Source organism: Dendrobium catenatum, unplaced genomic scaffold (assembly GCF_001605985.2).
Source record: "Dendrobium catenatum unplaced genomic scaffold, ASM160598v2 original_scaffold_71536, whole genome shotgun sequence".
NCBI lineage: Eukaryota > Viridiplantae > Streptophyta > Magnoliopsida > Asparagales > Orchidaceae > Dendrobium > Dendrobium catenatum.
Genome location: NW_021389983.1, coordinates 185,804 through 205,626, shown reverse-complemented (window position 1 = coordinate 205,626; position 19,823 = coordinate 185,804). Strand labels below are relative to the sequence as shown.

At 34.8% G+C, this 19,823-nt stretch overlaps 1 protein-coding gene across 1 annotated transcript; it reads right to left on the bottom strand.

The window, feature by feature from the left end:
* Positions 1 to 608: 608 nt before the first annotated feature.
* LOC110108972 (GATA transcription factor 6) lies at positions 609 to 2,517 on the bottom strand. The gene is made up of 3 exons (XM_020839846.2): positions 2,227 to 2,517; positions 1,827 to 2,105; positions 609 to 1,732 (listed from the first exon to the last, which is right to left on the bottom strand). The coding sequence occupies exons 1-3, from the start codon at positions 2,386 to 2,388 to the stop codon at positions 959 to 961; spliced, it is 1,215 nt and encodes a 404-aa protein (XP_020695505.1). The 5' UTR covers positions 2,389 to 2,517; the 3' UTR covers positions 609 to 958.
* Positions 2,518 to 19,823: the final 17,306 nt, after the last annotated feature.

Below are 19,823 nucleotides of genomic sequence, written 5' to 3'. Positions count from 1 at the left end.
ACTTGAGCCTCATATTTTTCACTCCCGCCCAAATTTAAATTAATTAAGTAAGAACTCAACTCGTCTCAACCAACATGGAAGTATTACACTCATCTTATTTTTAAGTAGCTAAATAATATTATTTTTTAAATTTAATAAATTATAATTAAAATTAATTTCCTCTTCATGGTAAATGACTGGTTGGCCCAATTGAGATATGACGCGCTATTATTATCTCATATATTTGTTTATTGCACATACAGATGAGCGTATGCGATATAAACAGTACAATTATTGCTCTACAACATAATTTTATAAATAAATTATTTATATTTTTTATTCATAAGAATTGTAAAATCCCCAAAAAACTAAAATCAACCGCGGTCAAAGTAAAAAATAAATTTATTTAATTACAATTTTTTTTCTATTAACATAAAACTATTTTTATTTTCACTTCCCAAAGAATAAAGCCCAAGAGCTCATACATTCAAATTTTCTTAGAAGGTTAGTTGTGCAAATAATCAAATTGTTCGAAGAAAATATGACAGTAAATTATGGTTCCTGTTGCAAAAAAATAAAACTAACACAAACAGATTTGTAAACAAAAGATAATATTTTGTAAAATCTAATGAAGATGAATTGAACTATTTATATATGGATGAAAAATATTACAAATGATATAACTAACCGATATAATTTAGCGAATAAAAAACGGTCAGACTAAATCTATTATATCTTTCTCCTTCCTAAACCTACTACTAACAATAAATGAAACAGCTGGAAGCGTACATTGACCCAAATCCTCCCTCGTAACTAAGAATCCTAGAAAAGGTGGAAAAAAAGAGCCAAAACCTAGTAAATAAGGGAAAGCTAATACAAATCCTACCTAAATTACCAGACCGTTACGGTATGTTAAACTATTCCGGTCTACAAGAGGAGAGGACCAAAAGATGTGGCCGGCTTTTCGGGCCGGGTTTGATCAGCAGGTACTGATCGGCGGGGCGGAGGAGACGAGGACCTGATCGTCCTTCTTCCGGCGCATTTCGAGTACTTTTCGGTGGCTGTTGGAGTGGATGTTGCTGACGAACGTTGGACTGCAAGCCGGCCGGTACTCGGGAAGCAACCGGCCGGACTTGAAGCGGACGCCGCAGGCGTTGCAGAGTGTTTTGGCACCCTGAGGACCAGCGCGCCACTGTGGCGTCTTGTGAACGCCGCAGTGCGTGCAACGTCTCTCTGCGGGTGAGATTATGGGGTTCTTTGGCTTCCGACCTCGTTTTTTGGGTTTCTGGGGTTTAGGAGGGGCTGAGCTGTCGTCAGGGAGGAAGCCGGTGAAGGGAGGGGGTTCGTACGAGATGTAAGAGTTAAATGATGACGAGGATGATGATGAGGAAGGAGAAGGTGATGCGGTCCTTAAGGTGGTGATGGAAGAGGTGGGGGAAGAGTCAGAAAGTTTAACAGAGCTAGAGCATGACCAGCCGCTGCCGCGGAGGCGTTTGCTTCGCTTGGCTTTGACGGGAACGAGAGCTTCTGTTGAGAGGCTGCCGGCCGCCGTGGCCGTACTGTACAGCGATGGTACCGGAACCGGCGCCAGCGTTTGAGAGCCGGCGGAAGAGTATTTCGACAGGGGAATTTGAGTTGGGAGGGAAGGCAGCATGCCTAAATGCGACGGTGGAGGAGAAGGAGAGGGGAACTCCTTGGAACAATCGTCGTCGCAGAAACGTGAGAGCCATTCAAGTGAAGCCGCATCGGTCTCCTGCATAATTTACACCTAAAACTATGAGAAATTGATCAGCTTACCCATAAAATAGCCTTTTTTAAGACAGAAAAAAAAAAGGCAACGCTCTTACAGCAAGAGCGAAAGTTATTTCCGTGTACAGCCCAAGAGGCTCATTATCTACACAAGGAGAAGGTTTCGGCGGAGAGAAGCTGGCTTCCGTGACTCTCGGAGCCTCCTCATCTTCTTCAGACTCTGGAAGACCTCTAAGGTCAAGGAGGTCTTCGACCTGGAATTCCTCTCCAAGAGGATTCCCCCTGTCCGCCGACCACAATAAATCTTCGACCTCGTCGGGTAGAAACCCCTGATCACGCGCCGAGGCGAGCATATCCTCTATTGTCGTCATCTCAACCTGTACATCGTTTAACAAAAAAAAAAAACTTCTTCAGGTAGGGATAAAAGGAAAGGAGCCATTTTTCCTCTGTTCTTCATCTAAAGACGGAATTTTAACCCCTTCAACGATGTTGCCATACCTGAGACGAGCGCGGGTACGGCGGCGGGGGAGATACAAGCCGACCGGCGAAAAGCGGCAAGGCTGATGACGCCGACCCCGCAGAAGCGGAAGAAAGCGGAATAGTGCAAGGGGAAACGGAGGATGAAGAAAAGGGGAAGGAGACGAGCGTTTGGTGGAGCATTGAATGGCTGCAAAGAATCCGTGGCCCTAACAAATGCTCTCTATCTCCGCCTTGTTTCGCCGTTTCTTCTTTTTTCTATATTTTGTTGCTTTAGCAATACATCTCTCTATATTCTATCACGAACTATTTCAAATCCTGAATTACCATTGACTTATATGCCCCATCCCTTAAACCGTAAAATATACCTTTATTATTTTCTACCGCATCATTTTCGCAAATTTAAAAAAAAAAACTTTTTTAATTAGAATTTAGAGTGTTAAAATTACTTGTAATGATCCTTAACAAATGTCATTAAATAATTGATCCGCAATGTCCTAATCCGACAGCGAATAATGTACCGCACATGTCGCTCCTGCCACCTGGCATAGACCTTCACTAGTGAGAAAGATCTCACCATTTATTCACAAAATTTCAAATATTTTCTCTTTGTTAACGGATAAAATCGACAGATCACCTCGAAACGGAGATATAGGAACGAATCCAAAGCAGCGTTTTGGACTTTACTACCCTTGAATTAGAAGCGGAATTACCTCTTCGAAAACGAGGGGGTCGGAAGCGGAAGGGCATTAAAGTCCAAGGCGTAATTTATTGCGTGATGCCAGGGTATCCTCGTAATATTCGGTCCGAATTTTCCATTATTTAAACATTTTTATTTGCTTCCTCTTTTTGCCTGCCGTCACGACGTCGGCCCACGCGGTTTACGCAGCCCGACTCGTCAAACTCGTCGGGCTTGACCCGAATCGATGGCAGGTACGTAATGACGATTATAGCCCTATAGACTTCCCCTTTTTGGACGGATAGGATTCCCTCCGTGTGATGCAAGCAACGTGGTATAACAGGAAATGCACATTCGCCGGGGGTTTTACCGGAAAAGTCTTCTACGTGGCGGTCCGCCTGGTCGCTTTCCGAGCTGGCGGCCGCCCACCCACGTCGGCTTGCGAACGTGTCAGCGTCTGATTAGTGGAGGGAAATTATTTTCGAATTCGAAATGGGAGATATGGTCACCGCTAGGTGAGTATATGGTATTGTATTGTATTGATATTTTAACCATGGGCAGACAATGAACGTTACAAATTAGGGGATGCATTGCCGCCCCGCCGGTTTGAAATAATCTTTGCGACATTACCGCTTTGTATGGTATAGTTGTAAATATTAAGACGAGTTTGGCTCATTTTGACACACACCATTAAAATAATTTAATTTCTTGATTTTTTTTTTTTTTTTATATGCTGCACCGCTCCAAAACAGTAAAGCTTCCTTTGGAACTGTTTCCATACAGTTTAGCCTCCATTGGAACAGTTTTCATAGTGTTTTGATTTTCAAATGATAATTTTAATTTTTAATTGATTATTATTATTTTTTTATTTAAAAAAAATATATTAAAAAGATGTTTCTACAACAACTTTGAAAAATTATTTTGTTACAATAATTAAATAAAATAATTAAAAAGTTATCTCAAATAAAATCTAAAAATACTTTTTCATTGCTCATTTGAAAGTTTAAAAATTGTTTGTTCATTCAATCTATTTATGTATGCAATTTAAGTAAGCATGTATTAAAATGGATGTTTTGTCCATGATATAAAATTATGTCGATATCATTGGCAGCAATATATTAAAAAAAAGATATTTACAGCTTGTTTTTTATAAAATGATGTGCAAATTCGAGTCAAAGTCATTTTTATCGATAGAATTCATAAATAATAATAATAATAAATTATGTGCTAGAAAATTTGAGTCGGTAGAATGAGTGTTTTACATCTCAACGTCTTATAAAAATTTAGCGCAAACAAATAAAAATAGTAAGAGCAGAAATTTTTTATATGAAAATCCAAAAAGGGAAAAATCACGGAGTCTGACTCAATTGAAAAATCCATTATGTAGAAAGAGATACAAGAATCATCCTTTCTTCGAGAAGAGAGGGATTAAACAGCAACTTTCCCTGTGGGGATTATAAAAATCATTATATAGGGGTAACCTATACCCAACATTAGTGCTTGATTTCTCTAATAGAAATTATGGAAGATAGGTGTTCACACACTGACAGTTATACCCAACAATAGTCTTAAATCTTGTTAGTATTTTGATGATGGTAGAGATTTCTGATGTTGATCCTCGGTGACAAAATTGATTGTCAGTAACAATAGCTTATAGTGGTTGTTGGTGACGATGGTTGGAAAATTCAATAGAACTTTCTTTAGTTCTTGTATTACTCCTCGACCCTCATGTGAAAAAACAGAGCTTATTTATAAATTCTTAGGAACGATTTGCTCTGTAAATATGAAAAAGATCTAGAGCAAATTTGGAGTACTCCATCAGATAGCCCATATTGAATCCCTCGATCATAGAGGGTTCATCAAGCATTTAAATGCTTTAATGATGATAGAATTAAGTGATCTTAAGCTCGTTGGATTCGCCTTGTCGAGCCTCTCAATTCATCTATATGCATGTTATATTTGGAGACTATTTGGTTATTCAATTAATGCTTCGAAGCTTCTAAATGGACTTTGGTCCCTTGATTTGGGCCCTTTTGGGCTCAAATTTGACCGATTTTGATGTCGTTAGGTTCGTCTTATAAAAACATTTAATTTGACTATAAGTATATTCATATTGGACTTGGGATGGTCCCAAATTTAATTATGAAAGTTTTTCAATCCAAATCTTACCTTGAAATTTGCACTCCTAATCAAGACTATTTTTAATGGCGTATATGTAATCCCTTAGTTTTGGATGTCAATGATCTCAGAGTTTGAATGTATGAATCTTTAAAAAAAGTTTGTGATAAAAAATAAAAAGTTCAGATAAATTACGTTACATGACCGTTCTAAGGATGTCAACATGGAACTCAACCTCGAGGCTATGAACTAAGTAAAATATATTTATTCATAATTTTACACTACATGAAATTCAAGCATTATTGGCGATTTTTTTCGGCGATCATTGTTAGATTTATGGCGGTTTCTTGAAATACCTGCGGTTAGAAAACTGCAGGAATAAACCTCGTAAGAAACGATTTCTGACTGTTATGCTTACCGGTGGCTTAAACAGCCAGTAATTTCTGGCGGTCATAATGCAGGTGACCGCCAGTTAATCACCAGCGGCTTACCGGCCATCAAAACCACAGATTTTACAAGCACCAAACTGACGGGTTACCGACGGTAAACTGTCTTATTTATCAGTGGCTATAATAAGCTGTCCGGTATCGAAGTTTTCGGTGACCAAACTGACAGTTGGCCGCTGGAAACCTATAGCATTTAAAAAAAATTGACAACCTCCCCTCTATTTACTCAATTTTCTACAAGCCTCCTTTTATGATGTCGACAAATATCTGAGTCATTCGTTATTGTGTGTGACCAATTAACTTGCAAACTCTACTAAACATGTTTAAAAATTCCAATGTACGGTGGGAGTATATCTATGAACCCTTAAAAGTCATAAAATACTTACACCCTTGTTTCACAAGCACTTATAAATTTTATAAACATGTTTTATGATTTTTCAAATCTTAGGCATGTAAAGGTCTAGGGTATTCATTTTGCAACATGTTGTACACAAACTTAATCGACTATGTCATTTATGCGATCCACAACATAAACCTTAAAAGATATATGATAGATCTCATAATGACTATGCTTCTAAGTTGATTAGTTTGTACTAAAGCACTTACAAAACAACTATTAAAGTTCATAAACTTCAAAGTGTACATACACTTATACATTGCAAATCATTCTTGTCATGATCTATGTCTTAAAAATAAATACATGCAAATGAGAAAAAGGAAAAGTTGTAAGTATATGAACAATCCTAGATGCTAGGATTACTTGTCACTTTGTATAGTCACTTTGGCTTGAAAGTAGCATGAATATATTCACATAATTCTAAAAGGGTAGTTGAGTACAACCTCTAAGGAAAAGCAAACACCAAGGTATAGACTCTAAGCTAGGTTGACCTCCATAATTCAAGTTTACCTTGAACTTCCTCACTAGTCTTATCAACAAGAAGGATATCATGAGCAAAAAAGCAAACACTAAGGTATAGACTCTACGCTAGGTTGACCTCCATAATTCAAGTTTACCTTGAACTCCATCTCTAGTAGTATCAACAAGAAGAATATCATGAGCAAAAAGTAAACACCAATGTATAGACTCTAAGTTAGGTTGACCTCCATAATTCAAGTTTACCTTGAACTCCCTCTCTAGTCTTATCAACAAGAAGAATATCATAAGCAAAAAGCAAACACCAAGGTATAGACTCTAAGCTAGGTTGACCTCTATAATTCAAGTTTACCTTCAACTCCCTATCTAGTCTTCTCAATAAGAAGAATGAAATTGCACTGATGGCACTAGAAAGTTCGTTAGGGATGTTAAGCCCTTATGAAGTAGTCACAAGGCTAACCAAGAGGGGGGTGAATTGGTATTTAAAAAATCTTTTGATCAGAAACACAATCTTAAAACAAAATCAAGATTCACCATGGAATTCAAAGTGCGAAAAGTAAATGCGGAAGCAACAATAAAGAATACAGAGATTTATAGTGGTTCGGTCAACACGACCTACGTTCACTCCCCGAAGGCGCCCTCTGAGTATTGCACTAAACTCAGTGTCTTTCCTTTTGCCCCCACAGCAAGACGGAGAAGCTTATACAAATCTCCTTTCCACCAACCTAGGTGAGACAAAAAACCTAACTCCTTTTGCTTCCTTTAGAAGCAGGTAGAGAATCCAATTCCTTTTGCTTCCTCCTAAAGTAGGCAGAGAACCCAATTTCTTTTGATTCCTCCTGAAGCAGGCAGAGAACATTGATCAAATGCTGAAGTTTACCTCTCTAGAACCCCCAAGGAAGCAAGGATGATGACTGGAGAAGATAATGATTAATCCTTGGTTGGAGCAACCTTTGTCAACTCCCTTACAAACTCTCCCTCACGAGATCCTCTCTCTCTCCCCCTTTCTCTCAATCTCCTCTTAGCTCTCTCAGGTTAGAACAACAGCAAAAGATGTTCTTAAGGGTAGAATAAGAGCTCTTAAATAGAAGAGTTTTGAAATAGCTCTTATTTTATACAAACTGACTTTATCGTCCAGGACGATATGGATATCATCCTAGCCAATTAGCATAAATTTTGCTCGATCAGCCTGATCGGTTTGGGACGATCAGAAGATTTTTTATCATATCGTCTAGGCCGATATAATATCATCTTGTACGATCAGTACAATTCCTTGAATATCTTCTAGACAATTTCTCTGAAAGGATGTCTGGATGATAAAAAAATAGCTTGATCGTCCAAGCCGATCTCACGATCATCCTGAATGATTAGTTCAAATTCGAGGAAAATTATCCTGAACATCGCCCTGAATAGAAGCTAGCTGATGTCAATCGTCCAAGATATTATCTCGGACGATCCTGTGATCATCCAGGCTGATGTGATCGTGCAATCAAACCTTAATTTCTTTCCTTAATTATCATATTAATTTAGGAATAATTGTGCTGCATCGTCTAAGACGATGTCATATACGATGTCCAAAAATAAAGAATACCTAAATAGATCTGGCGGTTAATTCTTTCTAATTTGAGTCTATCGTCCTAGCCGATACAAAGATCGTCTAGGACGACTATGTGCTTAATAACGGCAGCCTTAACCAGGATGTCCTAATTAGGGTTTTTATTTTTAGTTTATCATCCAGGATGATTTTAGGATCATCCCGGATGATGTGATCAAAACAGAGAACTCTAATCAACATAAAAAAATTTTCTCTCATGTGTGTGTGTGCAAGGTTACTTAGCATTAGAAACCACTCCGTTTATAATATAATCAAGAAAGGAAAAATTACAAACTGACTCAGACCTAATCTATCCAATCTTGAGCTGGCTTAAGTTACACTCGATCTTGTGGACCTGAAAAATTAGTAGGCAAGGCAGTCGTAGAAAATCATGAATATTTGATATCATCAAAATTCTAATTCATAAAATCAGATTTGCAATAAAGAATATCATGAGTAAAAAGAAAACACCAAGGTAGATCCTTTAAGCTAGGTTGACCTCCATAATTCAAGTTTACATTGAACTTCCTCTCTAGTCTTATCAACAAGTTGTGAAATCATGAGCAAAAGGAAAATATAAAGGTACATCCTCTAAGCTAGGTTGACCTCCATAATTCAGGTTTACCTCGAACTCCCTCTCTACTATTATCAACAAGTTGTGAAATCATGAGCAAAAAGCAAAGACAAAGGTACATCCTCCAAGCTAGGTTGACCTCCATAATTCAAGTTTCTAATCTAAATTTTGCCTCGAGATTCACAATTGATCAAATAATTTTTGGTGACGTATCAATAATAATAATAATAATAATAATAATAATAATAATAATCGAGGGATAGCTTACTGCTTCTTAAAGCTAAAGCTGTTTTATAGCATAAAAATTTTGATTGTATACTAGAAAGCTGCTTTAAGAAGTTCTAAGAAAATTGTACCAAACAAATCCTTAAATGGATCACTCTACAACATACTTTGCTTTGGTCGACCACACATAAAAGCATTTTGATTGGGTTGATTCATTTGTGTCTTAAGATAGGCTTTGATAGCTCTTAAATCTTCTCAATGTTTATGTGAACTAAATATTACCAAATCACAATTTAACTAAATCCAAAAAGTATAATGACATATTAAATTTATTATAGTGCTTCAAGGTGAAATTATTCACTTATGTGTGTATTTAAAGGATTCTTGGGATCCTCTAGGGATTCTTCATTGGTGATGAACTAACCGTAGCCCAAAGTAGGAAAGATCTTCTTTCTAGAGAGATTCCATTCAAAAAAGTATTTACATAAAATAGACCTCATACATATATATAATCTAATTGGCTATATCCTACTCATATCCCTAGCCATGTCTACATTGACTCATTACCTAAAATAGCAAATGATGGGGTGAGATATACGTTGTAACAAAATATAATATATTAGCTTAACGAAGGGATTAGTTCAACATGTTCAAAGAAAATTATGTCATTAAAATCACTTAAAACACACCTAAAAGCAAGAAAATAGAAAAATATGCACCATAAAACACATAAATATCAAGAATGTGTCAACACATGACTATAAACTAGTTCATACACTTTTTTCTTTTTATGGAATGCACCTTAATTTAGCAGTTCATGGCTTTTCCTATCATTTCATTACACTGAAGACATGGCCTTATAGATCTTGAATGAATGAGGCAATACTAAGTAAGTGTCACCCTTCCTGATCAAGTCATATAGATTCCAAATTAATGAGGCTAAGTAAACCAAGAATCAACATTCATGAGATGATGAGACCTTAAAAAATGAGTCCACGCCTATTTTATGTACCCATAATTTTAAAAGAATAATTTTGTATAAGTATTAACAATCATAAAATATTTGTAACATAAAATAATTATTATGAATATGAAAAAGTATTATTTTACAAAAGCAATTTTAAATAATATTGATGAATTATTATTACTATTATTCATAGTAGTATTATTGTACAAACATTTAGAAAAAGCAAGCCTTTTCAAAAAAATTAATGATGCAATCAATGATGCCATTTTCACTCATGTTCATTTTGATGTTTTGATGTGTTCGTGTGATGTGCAATGTTAGAATTTAATCTTTTTATGTATGGTGAGAAAGGTTACTAATAAGGCTAAGATTTAATGATATGATGTTACTTGTCAAACGCCATTAAATGTTGAAGTGGAGGAAAATCATCTATCTTTTTTAATCATTAAGATTTTGACCAAACATAGTTAAAACATTTTATTAAGAGCATAGAGTTTGAAGTAGGAGTGGAGCTTAAATTATGATGATTAAGGGTCTGTTTGAGATAGCTGCAGCTTTTTATAAAATTGATTGTAAAGTTATTGTGCAAAAAATAACTTAGCTACTTTAATTATATATAAGAAATAACTTTTCATCATACAAATTTCTAAAAAATAATGAGAAAGAAACAAGAAGACAATAGCCGAACAAAATAATGATTGTTGTCTCTGAAAAACAAAACAGTGAAAAAGTTGTCCCCAAACAGACTTTAAAAGATTTTTTTTTTTATGGAGTCTTTCATCTTTTAAGGTATATTACTCATACTCTAATTTAGGAAGTAATGTTTTGCATGATTTGCATGATTTGCAAATATCATTGATATGCCATGATCGATATTAGAAGCATCCCGATGATGTATGCAAGTAGATTTAGGGTATATATATATTTATATATTCATAAGATTTCATATATGCATTATGTGATTATTCTACACATAAATATTATATGGATGCATGATTCCTTTGTAATTTAAATTTTTGTAGATGCATTCATGAAAATAAATAGACTTTAGTTTTATTATTATTTAATTATAAGCATAGAGAGCCTATGATTTTTCATGCATGAATGCTTAAAATTTCATTATTAAAATAGTTGTCATGGAAGGACATATGCAAACAAAAATGATCCAATTAATTTCATATACAAATTGAGATGTCAGTAAATATTGTAATTATTGTAATTTAAAATGGCATGAATAAATCATAAAGGATTAATTTTACATATTTTTATATGTTAACATTAATTATAATTCTCATAAAAAAGTTATATGAATTTACATATATATAAAGGAATTATAGTTTTATGTTTTTTTATATTTTATGAATGAGAGTTACATGAAGTTTTGATAGTCTTATTGAATTTTTTATATGATAACCTCATCTTTATAATGAGCTTGACTAGGCTCATTACAGAAAAATGCGCTGACGGTCACCATCAGACTTTCCGGCAGATACTTTTACGCCGGTAACACCAGAAAATGTACCGACGCATAATATTATACGCTGGTACGATAACGACGCAATTTCCAGCGCACTATCCGCCGTAGAATTACCAGCACAAATTCCTTCGGCTTTTTATTAGCATTTCGAAGGTGTCCGACGCATATTCCGCCAATAATTACCTACATAACCACTGGCGCATTTTGTGCCGGCTTACTTAAACTCAACGAAACAACACCGTCGTAATATCGGCCCGTTATATAACCAGCGGATGATATGCCGAAAAATGCGCCGGTTAAAGCCCTATTTTGACCAATTCGCTGAACGAGTTCTCATTTATCTCCCTCTCTCGATCGCATCATAGAACTGTTGATTGCTTTCCTCTCTCGCGTCCGAGAGCTGAGCTGATGCCCGAGATCGAGCATTATTTCCCTCTCTTCGCTCAACTCCGAGAGCTGCCCCGACGACTAACCGATGAGCAGTTCTTCCTCGGGTCTGAGAGCTGCCCCGACCAAACCTCACCGACTTTTGCCAAAATTGCCTTATGGATTTATTTATTATAATATTTTTATATTGATATATTAATTCATAGATTTTATTGGATTGATTCTTTTCTTTTGTTAATGATCATTTTTAGTTTAAGTGATGATATTTGATCACTTATTATATTAACTATCATTGATTATATTGATTAGACTGGGTATTAATTCATATTGATTCCTTAGTCCCTACGTTGAAATCTTTAATGAGTTTGGATTACTACTAAGCTTTTTAGAACATTATGTGGATTTTAATGATTTTATGTGTCACACTAAACAAGTAAAAAGTTCTAGTTTAAATGATATTTTTCTAGTATCGTATCAGTATCATTATATCAGATGACACTAAACTATATTATTTTAAAAAATCCCATATGCTCACCATTCTGTACATGTCAATCAATATTCAATCAACAGGTCAGCAAGTCTTTGCTTGTCTTTTATATGCGCACATTCTTATCACAATATTTTAATAGTGACCAATTATTACTAAATCACATACATTCTTTTCCAATGCATTATAGTAAATAAAACATAATATTTTTATAAATTAATCGAATTATCATCTATAATAATATTCTAAAGTTTTAATTAAACTAAATCACTATTTTTAGATGTCAAAATAATTTTTGAATTGATAAAAATCACTGTTTTTCAAAATAATCTAACAAAAAATTTCAAATAAATACTCAAAATATTCATAATCTCAATCTCTATAACATATAAAAAAATCCAGAGTAAAAGTTTTATCAATATAAAATTATTCTCATTTTTCAATAGTAAAAATATAAATATGATTTGAAAAAATTTTAAAAATACAAAATTATTGAAATAAAAAATAGGATAATGATTTCTTATAATGAGACGATCAAATTTCTCAATAGGATCGATGGATGAAAATCGCTCTCATACATACCACTAGCGCACTCCCTCCATATTACTTGAGCAAATTAAATTAAGCAAGTCATATATCACATGATCTGCACTCTCTCATACATTATTATCACACATAATTACCGATAAATATTCTGTGAAAATGAGTCCACTTGAAATACATGTAAATTTTAAGTTAATCAATGTTCATTTAAGTATATCCGATTTAGAGTTGAATTAAAAAGGCCAGAAAATGTAAAGTAAAAAAGGCTCTATGGAAGCATTATGATGTTATGCATATCAACGCAACCCTTACTATTTAAGGGGAAGGAGCTAGGAGCATTGAGACACTGGAAGTGGGTGCTGCGATGTCGGGCACTCTATCTCGAGTATCTGGAATATTTAGACAGAGCATTGCGGTGCTATGGAAAGTGGCACCAAAGCGCTTGGAAAAAATTTATATTTTTATATGAATATCTTAAATCATATTCGCTTAAGTATTTCATATTCTAACCATTATAAATGAGAAAAGGTCGAGGAAGAAATAAGAGGAGAAAAGGGAGTGGAAAAAGAGAAAAACTAAGATTTGGTAGTTGCAAAGCTGGATTCATCCATCGGGCCATTCGGAGAAATTATTTAACTCGAGATAGGCTTATATTTCCCTACTTCAATTTTCAATTTAGGTAATTGAGATGAAAGTTATAGGGTTTTACGTGATTTAAATGAAATAAAGAAAGTTTCCACCTTATAATAATTTTTGGCATATTATAGGTACACAATTATGAGCATTTTGACTGGTAAAAAGCAAATTTCACATGTCAGTTTTCAATGTATGATTTTTCATGTATTTATTATTTCTACTAATTTTAATAAAAAGGTGTTATAAAATAATGAATGCCCCAAAATGATATTATAAATGGTCATTGTGAATGATTTCCTGAAATGTGTATATAAGTTCTATTACCATAGTTATCGTGCATGTGTCACTTTAATGCATTCATGCAATATATTAAATATCATTTGTACATGTTAAAAATGTCAATATTTTCATATGCATATGGAGAAATTGCATGTTCATATGGTGGATGAAATGAATGTTGGAAATGATCAAGTATAAGCCAAATTATAAAAGCCCTTATATATTTATGTTTATATATTCCTCCAGTTTTCTTCAATAGATGTGAGATTAATTACTAAGTTGAGATATAAGGATAAGTGGAGTTATCAGGGAAATCAGGCAAGTCTCCATCTTCCTTGAACATATGTGAGAATTGTCAAGTGGAATTATAAGTAGAAGTAGGATTATAAGCAGACACTAATGTATGTGGTTGAATCATGAATTGCATAACTGCATGCAAGTTTGTACGCTCTCTTAAAGTCAATAAAAAATTATGTGAAAGATCATGTTACTGATACTATAAGTGTCAATATTTGATACGATACGAAAATCCGACCCGAAAAATTCGGGTTGGACCCGTCCCGTTAGGTTTAGGTTCCCGGATTTGGCCCATTTAAAAAATGGGTCGGGTTCGGGTTGACCCAACGGGTTTAACTTGAACTGCCCGCAGCTGCCCAACCTGCCCGCCTGCCAGCTATCGCCCATGCGTGCTGCCCGAGCTGCCCCCACGCCCGCCTGCCAACTGCGCACGCACTCGTACCCCGCTGTTGCACGCTCGTGCGCCCCGTTACTGCCCGAGTTGCCCCCGGCCACCCGATACAACCCACGAGCTCACTCGCACGTCTGTGCGCACCCGGCCACTCACGCTCGCCCACGCACCTGCTCCTCCTCACCCGCGAACCCACCCGCTCGAGTTCACTACCGCGTCCAAGTCGGATTAACCCGTGTCGGGTCGGGTCAACCCGCTACCCGTCGGGTCGAGTCCGGGTTCGGATTTTCGACACGTTTACCTACCCAGGCCGGGTTAGGGTAGACCCGTTTGAACCCGGGTCAGTTCCGAGTTTGACCTGATCCCGACCCGTGACCCGAAATTGACACCCCTAACTGATACACATAAGTTCCTCTAAAGTAAAGTACAGGTTGAATGAAAAGTTTGTGTTTATGATAGATGCAAGTTTAAGAATTGATCAAATCAAAGCTACTTACAAGTTCATCTGTTGCTAGTTACAAGTTAATGGATATATGGTATTGATATATATTATTCATGTTAATAATTAAGTATTTAATTGTAATCATATTTTGAATGGAACTCTGTATGACTATCCTATTACTTTAATTAAATCATAAAACCTACTATTCATTCTTATGTTATTTACTTTGAAATAGGAATATTGAATGATTTAGTAAGGATTTAGAATGCCTGCTGAGCAAGTAAATACTCACTCTACATGTTCCAAGTGTTATTTCAAAAAGGTAAAGCTAAGGTTGAGTAGAATATATATAATGGGAAAAGTTAGAGCCGACTTGGGATGCGTTCACAATTGAGGTATTTTGATGATTCAATACTTATTTACATTTATTTTTTAACAAAATATTAAAAAATGCACTTAATATAATTCTTTTAAACTGTATATGATATGAAATGTGTGCATTGAATATCTAATTGGTTCTGGTATATATAACACTACCAAAAAATGGGATCTTTTGCAGCAATTGTTATGGACGGTTTGAAAACCGCTGGCAAAAGCTGGATATCGGTCGATTTCGCTCATATTTGTCGCGGTTATAACCAACACAATCCTGTACATTTGCAGCGGATATAACCGCTGCTAAAACATGCACTCCGTAAAAATCTACCTCGCCGGTCTTCGAACCGCTGCGGAATGCCGTTGCAACGCATTGCAAACACAACGGGTATGTAGCGGTTCTAGAACCGCTGCAAAGAAAATAGTGGCGGGTATAACCGCCGGGAAAGGTAAAAAATTGTGCTGCGAAAATCCAATTTTTTGATAGTATATGTTACAAATTGAAGAAGAGATCATTAGGATCTTAAAGTTCAATTCTTCTCTTAAATCTCAATGCATGACACATCCTCCATGTAATAAGCCGACTCATATAAGTCTTCTGAAATCTTAACAAATGAAGACAAACTCACTAAGATCTATTAAGAACGGTTTGTATATTTCAAGAAATTAATAGAATCTATTATATGGTTCAAGAATTATACTTATGATTTTGGCATTTTCCAAAAATAGAGAATGTGCATTTATATAATTGAGAATCATTTGAATGATGTTCTAAAGTAAAAATTATATGCATTATTAATAATTGTATGTAAAATCATTCATAATTCATATAAAAAAAGTAATATAGTTGATATGAATATACTTATACATAAATAGAAGCAAGAATAAAAATAATATACATCAACATTGTCATCATCTTTAATGATATAACAAGATCTTACTACAACAAATCTAAAGCAAAGTGAAAATTATTTTAATGGTGCAAAGATTTTATGACATGTTTATATGACGGTACAGTAAATGAGCTTAAAGAATCTCTCATATCTATTAAGGTTTCGTTTGTGACAACTTTTGGCCACTGTTTTTCATTGCTTTCAAAAAAATTTTATACTAAAAAGACTGCTTTAAAAAGCAGTAAAAAGTTGTTCCAAACGAAACCTATATTTAGACGTCATGTTAGCTTTGTGTTGTTAAGTTGTCTGAAAATTCATGAGAGATAGAGAGAGAGAGAGAGAGTTGAGTTACATATTGAGCTATTTTTTTAGACTAAAAAAATTAAATTACAAATTTCATGTAAACTAATATTGATTCAAATAAAAAACTTTTGCTTAATTAAATTTTTAATTTTTTTTTATTTGAAAACTAGTCTATATCATATTGTAATTCAAAGTGTATTTTTAATAAATTAATAACAATCCATCGATTAAAAAAATGGCCTAAATTAAAAGAAGGATAAAAGCATGGTTGCATGTGATTTGACGGTTTATGGGCGAAGAAACTTTAGATGTTCACATGGGTTGCATGCATGCATTTAGCAGCCTCGATCGGTATCAATAAAGAATAAAGCCGAGCATTAGGTGGCGGTGCGTCGCATCATGCAATTTTGGGCCATTATTAATATTTGGTTTGGTGGCGAGGACTTCGCATATCATATATACGAGATCTCAAATTTTAGATTTTTTTTTTCTTTAAATGTTAAGGTTGTTGAACATGTGCCTTGCGATAGAAAGAAATAAATTTTTGACCTATGAGGAGATCATGGATAATAAGGGTGTTTTATGATGTTAATATATTTTATTCTCTAGTTAACTTATGAAGGAGAGATTTGACTACTCTTCCCAGATGCTATTGATGACGGATTTCCTCTCATATATTGTCGCCCGCCGACTATTGTTCTCCTGACCACCGTCACCTGTGACTACGGTCCTTACGAATATCGTCGACCGCCAACCACGCCTTTCGCTCATCGACTACGATCCTTTCGGCCGCTGTCGCTCAATGACAACGATCCTTCCGTCCATCGTCGCTTGCCGACTACGATCCTTTCGACCACTGTCGCTCGTCAACTACAGTCTTACTAACCAAATAATTACTCCAACACTCGTAAGAACAGCTGCCATGTAATGCACTAAATACAATGCATATTTTCTACATTAATTGAGCCAACACCCTCCTCCAAATGAAGGGTATCATTTATAATCAACCATCAATACCTGTGGGTTTAGTTAAACTGGGTTAGGCCCCATGAGTTTTTCTCTTTTAGTGTTTTTTATATAAAAGTCTTGGCATCTCTTACAAATATTGCACCCTATTTTTTATCTAATTGTGTATTAGATCTATGTACAAAATCAGGATGTTAAACTTTATATATCTCTACTAGTCGTGAATATTCAAGAATGCAATAAGAGTTTTTTTATAAAAAATTGTTCGATTTGTTGAAATTATGAATCGAAGAAAAAGAAAATTAAGTTGACGATGTACAACTTTGTTTAGTGTAAGAAGTTTTTGGAATAAGGCAAGCGATTAAATAAATTTATTCTTATTTACAAAATGATTTATGTGCACAATAGAAAGTTGTTGGCCGTTAAATAAAATGAGTGTATTTTATTTTTATATGTATTTTATATTTTTTGAAATTTGATTTAAATATATATATATATTGTTGCAAATTAAATTTAGAGATTTCGTTGGACACATCTCACAATTAAAATTTGTGAATCCTGTGAAGTCCTTGATTCCATCACTGACCATGATTTTTTCGATGTCAATAAGAAGATAATAGTGGAAGTTGTGACGAGAAAATGAGAGATTATTATGTGCGGAGTCCAGACCGGAGCTACGTTCGTATTCTCTGAGTGCACGCAGTGTGCACAGTATATAATTGTTCTTTTACTGCGCAGACTCACAAAATCCGGATAATTCTCCGATCTGAATTCCGCACGTAATAATCTCTCCAAAAAAATGGATGCATGATGGGCTCAGATAGGAATGAATGATGTAGGAGTAAAGGAGATGCTATCAATTGATGACTTGAGCGGTCCACACATAGACTCCATGTAGAGGTGGCATGGGTCTCTCTAATGGTCTAAAGCAATGCATCATAGATGCACACTAGAAATTCAGTGTCATAATATATATGGGATGCCCATGAACGAATAAGATATGTCTATGATATATTAACAATGGGATATTATGTTATATGGATTGTAGTTTATATTTTGAAGAAGTCTACACATTTATTTCTTTGGAGACAAACTAATATAGTCATGATATTAGGTTACCTCTAGACTATTGTCATGTATACATGAAGGTCTATACATAATATTAAACTTTAGAGGAATATTCTATACACAAATAGATAAGCAATCTAAGAAGGTTATCTAGATATTAAATAATTTAGTAATATTTTTTATGCTTGATTTTAGAGATACTTGGGAGGATCATGTACCCCTAATTGGGTTTGCTTATAAAAAAAATTAATTTTGGTTAGCCTAAAATATTATATGTTAACTTAACATGGATTAAAGTAGGAGAAATTGCATTATCGGGTTAATAATTAGTAGATAATATTATTAAAAAGATCAAACTTGTCATAAATAGATTAATAGTCATACAAGAAAAATAGATGAAGGGAATGACCTGAGCACCATGATGAGTTTGAAGTGGGGGCTATTGGATTGTGAAGCCCGACTTAAAAAAAGAGTTTGGTTGTATTTGCTTATATTATTGAATTGTAGTATGATATAGCATGCATGGGTCTACAATATCTAACTTTTTTGAAGTCTTCTAGTTTACAATTTATGAACAATTTTATCCTACATGCTCTGGACTCATTGTCGTAATTTATAAATAAGTTTTTAGTGCAAGATTTAAAGGGTGTCAATATCTTATATGATTTGAACTTGTACCTAAAGCTTCACAATAATTATGAAAAATCTCTTGACCTGTATTTGAACATTTCCATTTCAACTAACATTTGCATGTATAAAAATCATTGGGGTGAGAGAGAGAGAGAGAGAGAAAGAGAGAGAATATGAAAGCAATTTTAGAGGGTTATGATTGTTGGGACCACTTTGTATCTAACTCACACACCTTTTAAATTGTTTAGTGCTGACCATCCAAATAAAAAATATTCAAATATGGTCAGCTTGACATCATATTAGCCTTATTATGATTAGTCATAAAAAATGTCTGGTCAAGTAAGAGGTGTTTATGCTCACATTAAACCATGAGATTGATCAAACCTAGTGCCATGAAAACTCGCAATAGATTGATTGAGACAATAGGTTTGACCATGGTTAATTGATATAAAATACATTAATGAAGATTAGCCTCTAAAAATTATGTTCGAACTAACCTAAATTCTAAATTAGTTATCATGGACCCAAATTTAGCGTCTAGCCAATATAAGAATTGGACTAACATGTGGTGAGTGATAAGTGTAAGTAATGTAATATTTTTTGTGTTATATTCTCAGTGAAAATGTGTTGTTTTAGCTATATTGTATATGAAAAATTTATAAAATGCATAAAATTCTAAATTTTATATAGCACCATGGCGTCAGAACAAATAACGCCACAATGCCATCAAAGTCACTGCTAGAGTGCCAAAATATCAGCATTGCAACGCTAACTTCTCTGTCGAGCAACGCTACAGCGACCAAATATCAACTTCACGGCATTGAGTTCTTTATTGTGCAACATTGCAACGTCACAATTCATAACACCTCGGCCCCTAAATTGCTCTCCTGGCGTCGCAGCATCTGAAAGTCAGTAACGTCGTGGTGTAGTAGTTGTAACTTCCTAAGTACACGATCTATCAGTGAAA

Excerpts from the sequence above, each read along its gene's own strand:
- LOC110108972 (XM_020839846.2), bottom strand. The coding sequence starts at position 2,388 with ATGCTCCACCAAACGCTCGTCTCCTTCCCCTTTTCTTCATCCTCCGTT. Across the intron at positions 2,106-2,226 it reads CGTACCCGCGCTCGTCTCAG|GTTGAGATGACGACAATAGA; the intron begins GTATGGCAACAT and ends AACGATGTACAG. Across the intron at positions 1,733-1,826 it reads AAATAACTTTCGCTCTTGCT|GAGACCGATGCGGCTTCACT; the intron begins GTAAGAGCGTTG and ends TAAATTATGCAG.